Source organism: Alosa alosa, chromosome 5, assembly GCF_017589495.1.
Source record: "Alosa alosa isolate M-15738 ecotype Scorff River chromosome 5, AALO_Geno_1.1, whole genome shotgun sequence".
Taxonomy (NCBI): Eukaryota; Metazoa; Chordata; class Actinopteri; order Clupeiformes; family Clupeidae; genus Alosa; species Alosa alosa.
Window position 1 is genome coordinate 33,158,359 of NC_063193.1, and position 7,500 is coordinate 33,165,858.

General features: G+C 43.6%; 3 protein-coding genes across 6 annotated transcripts in view; 2 read left to right on the forward strand and 1 right to left on the reverse strand.

The window, feature by feature from the left end:
- Positions 1-568, forward strand: part of cfap77 (cilia and flagella associated protein 77) — a 21,995-nt gene extending 21,427 nt beyond the window's left edge. For both annotated transcript variants that reach the window (XM_048242844.1, XM_048242845.1), the window contains one exon: positions 1-568. This exon is cut by the window's left edge and continues 265 nt beyond it. The gene's annotated coding sequence lies outside the window, so the exon portion shown is untranslated.
- A 380-nt stretch (positions 569-948) lies between these two features.
- barhl1a (BarH-like homeobox 1a) lies at positions 949-4,020 on the forward strand. 3 transcript variants are annotated; one of them, XM_048242849.1, is made up of 4 exons: positions 949-1,181; positions 1,542-1,870; positions 2,648-2,870; positions 3,631-4,020. In XM_048242849.1, exons 1-4 carry the CDS (start codon positions 1,117-1,119, stop codon positions 3,932-3,934), a joined length of 921 nt encoding a protein of 306 aa, XP_048098806.1. In that variant the 5' UTR covers positions 949-1,116; the 3' UTR covers positions 3,935-4,020. The 3 variants fall into 3 exon arrangements, with proteins under 3 accessions (XP_048098806.1, XP_048098808.1, XP_048098807.1); XM_048242851.1 differs by having other exon boundaries at positions 949-1,154; XM_048242850.1 differs by having other exon boundaries at positions 949-1,870.
- A 2,085-nt stretch (positions 4,021-6,105) lies between these two features.
- The window catches only part of ddx31 (DEAD (Asp-Glu-Ala-Asp) box polypeptide 31), a gene marked incomplete at its 5' end in the record, with an annotated part of 13,542 nt that continues 12,147 nt past the window's right edge, over positions 6,106-7,500 (reverse strand). The window contains one exon of the mRNA XM_048242848.1: positions 6,106-6,486. Within this exon, the coding sequence (XP_048098805.1) occupies positions 6,342-6,486 (145 nt within the window). The remainder of the gene's footprint in view (positions 6,487-7,500) is intronic.

Sequence of the window (7,500 nt, forward strand, 5' to 3'; positions counted from 1 at the left end):
ATTTTGGTTTCATTTCTAATTAGCGGTATCTTCTCTAATAATTAGGTTAGTTAAAGTCACAGTTATAGCATCTGATCACTGGCAAATTATCTGATTTGTGTTTGTGAAAATTCATAATTACTATACCTGACAAAAAAGAAGTTTTTCAGGACATCTTCAGTGTCTATTTCCGTTTCTCAGTCTTTTGAGGGGGGCACGTTTAAGTCCTTTAGTCTTTTGAGTCTTTTTAACACAGGTGATTAAGTAATAAGCTCTGCAGGCTCAGCGAATCCAAGTTAATCCTCTTTTAATCGAATGTCAGACAAAAGTGTGTGTGGGTGTTTCGGGTTGTATGCAAGCCACCTGCCTCCGCCCCAAAACCGTTAGACAAATGACTAAGAAGAATGTGTTCACAAAGCATTCCTATTTAGTTTCCCACCTTGGATTTTCAAGCATGCCACATATATACAATCAATGCATAAATTATTATGTATTAGTGATCTGAATGATTGTCAGTAATAATTTGTTGATTGTTTTCTAGTAATAAAAAAGGTCAGTCTCGCCTGTTAAAATAAACTACTTAATTGTTCATGCCTCTGTCTTGTTTATTCTTCTTATTTATTATTATTATTATTATTATTATTATTATTAGCTATGTTAATACTAGGCTACACTGTGCGACCCTGCATCCTTGCGGCGGATTGACATGTCATTCACCCAGTTGTGAAGCACAAAAAACAGTGAACACTTTTGTCACAAAAGTATGTGGAAAATAAATGTGTGTGTGTGTGTGTGTGCGTGCGGGTGGGTGGGGGGTGTTCACTAGTATCCTCCTCCTCAATGGAGTCATCGACCTTAAAGCCGCCACCATCCAATTACAGCGAGGCGCGCTCGGTATCATGTTCAAATGACTGTTTTAAGACGGCACGGCGCGTCTGCCGGGGGACTCGTTAAAGGGTAGGTGTCCGCTAACACTGACGGCGTGGAAGCCCGGAGGCTCGGTGATCATCTTTCGGATACTAGTTGTCGCTGAAGTCTGGTCTTCTGGTGGTTTGCTTTCCTGCGGCATCTTTCTTGGGCCCCACAAAGGATTCAATCTTATCAGTCGTGAAGGAGAGGAAGCAGTTAGTGTTGTCCATGGTGCTGAAGTGGCTGCTCGGAACTTCTGCGTCCAGGTGCAGGAACTTTCTGCGAGAAATTCTGTAAGAACACGACTCTGTCACAGAGCAAGTAGGCTATATCCTGAAAATAGTAGTAGCTCATTTTTAAACTCTAATAGAAGACGCAAGTAGGTAAAAAAGTTTTTTTTACTTACCACCGAGTTACCTGACAGTGAATCTTTAGTGCAGAAAAATGATGCGTGTTTAACTTCGAGCTTAGTGGCTACTGTTTGCTTAGTCCGTAGTTGTTTAGATGTTTATTTGAGTGGTTGTTAGTTTTCGTTGTTGTTTGCGGAAGGCCTACATGTTTGTTTAATTATTTGTAAACCTCTGGACACTGGCGAAGATGGAGGTTTCTGCAAACGGCTCGAGTTTTGCCATTGAGTCCTTGCTCTCTCACAGGAGCGTGACTGTACTAACTTCCAGAGGTGGCAGCGCGGGTGGACAGTGCCGGTCCCCGGCGGCTCTGAGCCATGGGTCGGACCTGGAGTCGGAGTGCTCTTCGCTTCCCTCCCCGCGCAGGGACTCCGTGGAGGACAAGGTGCAGAGACTTCCACCCTCACAAATCTCCCAGCCGAGGACTATGACTTCTTCCTTTCTTATCAGAGACATCTTGTCCGACTGCAAACCGCTAGCCACTTGCGCTCCCTACTCCAGCGACGCACACCGAGCGCACGAGGATGACTTTCTGGATAAAGACCACGATTCCTCTTCAGATTGTGATTATAATGGTAAAGCAGTACGACATTGGTTAATTTTCCTTACCTCTCTCCCTCTCTGAAAAATGTGTTAGCCTATATAAATTCAGGAATTTATTTTTAGTTTTATATTCAGTTTTAACAACTATAGGCCTATAGGAATCAACTAAGGAAAGTAAACATGCGAAATAATAAAAATATATAAAAAATCAAATCAAATGCATCAAATTAAATAATGTGTCCATTAAATCTAAAAAAAGATACAGGCTAAGGCCTACAAGTTGGAAGATCAGATCATGGTTGATAAGACTGCAAAAAGGCAAGCGTTCGTTTCACTTTAAATAGCCTATGTAACACGTTGTGGAGTGACAGGCTTTAAAGAGTGAAATCTCTTTAATTCAGTGTATTCTTTCCTGGAACAGCAGTTTGGTTCGCCGTTCATCTGATTATCCGTCCGTTTATCTTGCAGTCTCGGTTCAGCGAGCCTCATCCCCTGTGTCTTAATTAAGGGGATTAAGCGCCACTCGCCGCTCGGATCACAATGACCGCTTGCTTTCCTCGGCGCATTTCGATATTTCTTGTGGATATCAATTACCCAATCAGACTGTAGCGGAGATGGAAACATTTGGTTAATTTAAAAGATATCGAATAATTAATTAGTTGACACCCTTGGCCTATTTTTGAAGTGATGTCTGCTTGGAGGAACAGAATGACTTTCAAGTAGACAAGGATAACGTATAGGCCTAAGATTTTTTTACATTCATTTTTCTTGAAACTAGCAATTACATACATGATTCTTTTGGCTTTCAGTTAGGGACGACACAGACCGGGAGATCTCGAGCAGTCGCGACAGCCCCACGGCACGCATGAAGAAGCCCCGGAAAGCGCGCACGGCCTTCACCGACCACCAGCTCGCGCAGTTGGAGAGGAGTTTCGAGCGGCAGAAGTACCTCAGCGTGCAGGACCGGATGGAGCTCGCGGCCACCCTCAGCTTGACGGACACACAAGTGAAGACGTGGTATCAAAACCGCAGGTAAGAGTCCAGTATACACACAAAGTTCCCATCAACAACCAGAATGAGCCATATAAAAGAAAGCATCAATGTAGGCTACAATATGGACAAGACAAAAATAACCGAATCAGAATATGAAAATAACTTGCTTGCAGTAAACTGCATTAGGCTATGCTTACATTCAAATTTATATTTTTTGCATAAACAAAGTGATAAATATTGAACATATTTTGCAACACAATGCACGTTTGTCTCTACCTCTTAATCCAGTGGCATGCAGTTTATTTTGCCACACGAGGTCTTTGTTATTTCTATGTAACATTATTACATCTAAGCCTAGACCAAATATTATGACACCAACAAGAAAAAAAACTTGATGTAATATGGGCTAATTGACAATAATCAGTCTGACCCAGCTTTCAATTCAGAATTAGGCCTATCTGAATTCTGAACATGAATAATAAATTACTGCATGCTATTTTAATAATTCATCCCCACTTCTGTAATTACACAATCACTATAACCATGAATTATTTAACAGTAAATTGGCTATTTGATGAGTGACTATTTGACGGATGACCGTCTGACACAGATCTCCCCCATAAATAAAATCTCGTTTGAAATTATCGTTTGAATGTTCTGACAACTAAGGGTGGTTTTAGGATCATGCATGAAGTGCATATGCTATATTTAGTTAGAAGAGCTAGGCTACATGTTTTTAATTTCAAAATAGCCTACATACCATGCAGCACAAAATAACACGTTTGCTGTTTGGTTGCAGGACGAAATGGAAAAGGCAGACTGCAGTTGGGCTCGAGTTGCTGGCCGAGGCGGGAAACTACTCGGCTCTACAGAGGATGTTCCCGTCACCATATTTCTACCCTCAAGGTCTGGTCTCCTCCCTAGACCCCGGCGCGAGCATGTACTTGTACCGGGGAGCCTCCGCGCCTCCCCCGCCTCTTCAGCGCGCTCTGGTTCCGAGACTGTCCCTTCTCCACGAGCTTCAGGGCGGTGAAGCCCTGTCGGCCCCTCCCCATCTCGGGCCCCTGGCCACGGCTCTGTCCCGACCGACCCCACATCGCTGAACCAACAGAGACTGGACCCAGCCCTCCACGGTCAGGACTGAGTCGGTGACACCAGGACCAGGCAGGTGCCCAATTCAAGGACTCAGATGAACCGTTGGTCCCGATCGCCCCCCTCCTCTCAGGACAGACTCTGTGTGCTTTATAAACCTGGAGTCAGAACGCCACGGACTTTACATGGTCGTGAGGTTGTACATGATCAAACGAATGTAGCTTACATTATTTATTAAAACAGAAACAAGCCTCACGGTTGTTACTCGTTTGTAAGCATTTCCCCACTCACACACTTTCTTTACCAGCAAGATGCCCAAACGGACCCTGGGTCTGTCTTCTAACGGCCTTCTCTGAGCTATTGGAGAGGTCTGTGTAGTCAAATTAGCCTAGGCCCAGTCAGTGATCCACCTGCTTTTAAAACTTGAGTTGAGGGGCAATTCATTTCCCAGAAGATAAGCCTACATTCATTTGGCAGCAGGCGTTATTTGGAATAGCCTAATATGAATCTGTTAGCACATCGTTTTTATTTTTGCATAACTGTGCTTTTCCTGTTGATTTCTCAATCAAAATAAACAAAGGGTGAATTTCTATTGTCGCAAGACATATATAGGCTAAATAGGTTTATCTTAAAGTCCGGCTATCTACTTATTCCGTGATTATAGGCCAGGACTATAATTATTTTTTTTCAGCCATTGCAACTTTAGCCTGTTTGTTACATCAGCATGTTTACCAGATATCTGTTGCGATTTAAAAAAAAAAAACGGTAATAATAGAACGAAGCAAATCCATTCTTCAAAAGGATAGACCCACATTTACACTGATTTGGACAGGCATGAACCGCTGCTTCAGTGTCCCGATTTTTTTTCTTTCATCAAGCTCTGTAACAAAAGGCTAAACGCAGTTTCCAAACTCTCAACTTAACCACACCAACGTTATTGAGTAGAGGGCGCATAATGTTGAATTCAGAAATGTTTTCTGTTAAATAGGCCTAGCGTAGGTTATGCGATTATGTAGAGGTTATTTAGCCTACACAAATCAGAAACAGTAATAGCACAAAGCGTGGTGAAAAACAAGAATAATCTGATTTTATATAGAGAAATAAATTGTAAAATGTTTACTCTTTTGAATAACAATAAGGATGTTGTAATGTAGGCTATTAAATGTGCAGAGTCTGTCGGGTAGTTTTAATTCGCATCGCTGAGTGGAACACAGCCCGTAGGCCTATATTTGGCCAGGTGCCAATGAACTAAAACATGCAACAATGTTCCACAATTATCAACCAAACATATCAACACAATATCGTGCGGGCCTGATAAAATACGAAGGCAGCATAAAATGGCCATACAATATGATTAATATTTTATGAAGATGAATTCAGCCAAGCTGAAAATTGTATACACCATGTCTGAAAGGTTCATATTACGTGTGAAAACCAGACAGAAATGACCGTTGCTTCCTTCAGGTGATTTTCTACATTGTCCAACTAAGTCAAACAACACGATGTCAAACAACGTCTCAGTCCTCATCATTTATGCAGCTGACTGTTAAAAAGTGCAATTTAATATTTTACTGAATTTGTTAAGTGTTGGTCGGCGTGTTTTCCGGTGGTTGCGCGCGGGCAGCTGGTGGTCGAGGGCAGGAGTGACAGCTGGTCAACGACCGCGGGACACCCCCATACGCATGACCCCTGGCCTACCGCAACGTCTCGCTTAACGTCGCAAATTGCCCCTGGAGTAATTAAACAAATTACCAATGGGCTCGGATATCTCACATACAGATAAATAAGTAAAACTCATCCACTCACAACGCGCGCGCTCCACGTCGTGCTAATTTCTCCCATTTCTCGCAGCGCTTGTCCGCGCACTGCTGTTCACTAGCAGGTGGTGTAGGGGAAAAAACCACGAATCTGATCTGACTCTCCAACCCTCACAGCGCCCACTCTGTTGCACCCCTGATTCAAAAACTTTAGCACCAAACTGTAAAGGGCAATTCCACGCAAAACTGTCACATCCATAGCCAACACAATGCCATGGTATTTAGTTGGCGTTATAGACATGACAGTTTTACGTGGAATTGCCCTAAAGGTTTGCTTTGATATGTAGCTTATTTTGGTAAGGTGCATGCACATACACATAATATAATATTTGTAGAGGTTCAAACAGAAACCAAACATGAAACTGTTTTGGGAAATATTTAGAGATATTTTAGTTCACTGTAAAACAAACAGTGGAAAACAATATAAATATCTACAGCCATTTGTAGAAATATATTTCATCACATGTGCTGCCTTCTGAGTCCAAACTTTCAAGGCCATGATAGCCCCACACACAAACACACACCCACAGCTGACCAGCACCCCATATGGGAGATGTGTGGGATACAACAGGTAAGTGTGTGTGTGTGTGTGCCTTGTGCTTCATCCCTCCAGCGTCTCCTCCTCTGTGGTCTTTCCTTTCCTCCTCCTCCTCTTCCTCTTCTGGACGCTGCAGTCGGCTCCGTCCCCAAACTCAGAGCACAGCAGATGAGCCACACGCTTACGTTCACTCATGCCTGGCTTCCGCCTGGGGGGAAACGATCAATTATTATTGTTATTATTGTTATTATTACTACTACTACTACAACACATCTCTCAACACAAACACACACACCAGGTCACAGATACTACAGAGAGTCAGGTCAGACCAGCCGTGGCCTACTGGTTAGCGCTTCGGACTTGTAACCGAAAGGTTGCCGGTTTCGAAGCCTGACCAGTAGGCACGGCTGAAGTGTCCTTGAGCAAGGCACCTAACCCCTCTGTTGTTGTTGCAGGCAACTCGCCGGGATTAGTGTGTGCTTCACCTCACTGTATGCTGAGTGTGTTACACTAATTCACGGATTGGGATAAATACAGAGACCAAATTTCCCTCACGGGATCAAAAGAGTATATATACTTACAGTATACTTACTTACTAGACAGAGCAAAGCTACACAGCGGGTAGGACTTACTGCATAGTGTACTTAGTGCATAGTGTATACGTGTTCTGCACCTGTTTGTCATGACGTATATCACTGAATTTATGTGTGTGCGTGCGTGTATGTGAGAGTGTAAATGTGTGTGTGTGTGTGTGTGTACTGGGCTGTTTGGCCTCATCAGCTCATTAACAGGTTCATGTCTGGACATGGATGGAGAGTGTCCCTCAAACAGCTGTAATGAAGTCTCCACTGATGACAGACCTCCCCACACACACACACACACACACTCACACAGGACAAAAGAACTGAGGACTAAAGGGAGATCTGTCACACTCACACTTTCCTGCGCACATGCCCAGGGATGTCCAGGTGTGGCTCACACACACACACACACACACACACACACACACACACACACACACACACACACACACACACACACACACACACACACACACACACACACACACACACGCCCAGGTGTGGCTCAAGGGTTCAGTGTGAGCTATATGTGGCAGGGGTCTAGGGACAAACAGAGCCAAACAGCCAGACCTGCTCTCTCCATAGTTAACTACACACCTTACCTCCACTTTAGCATGCACTGACTGGCACCTTGTTTTACC

Coding starts and splice junctions, on each gene's coding strand:
- barhl1a (XM_048242849.1), top strand. CDS start 1,117: ATGGTGCTGAAGTGGCTGCTCGGAACTTCTGCGTCCAGGTGCAGGAAC. Junction 1,182..1,541: donor AACTTTCTGCGAGAAATTCT/GTAAGAACACGA, acceptor GCTCTCTCACAG/GAGCGTGACTGTACTAACTT. Junction 1,871..2,647: donor TTCAGATTGTGATTATAATG/GTAAAGCAGTAC, acceptor TTTGGCTTTCAG/TTAGGGACGACACAGACCGG.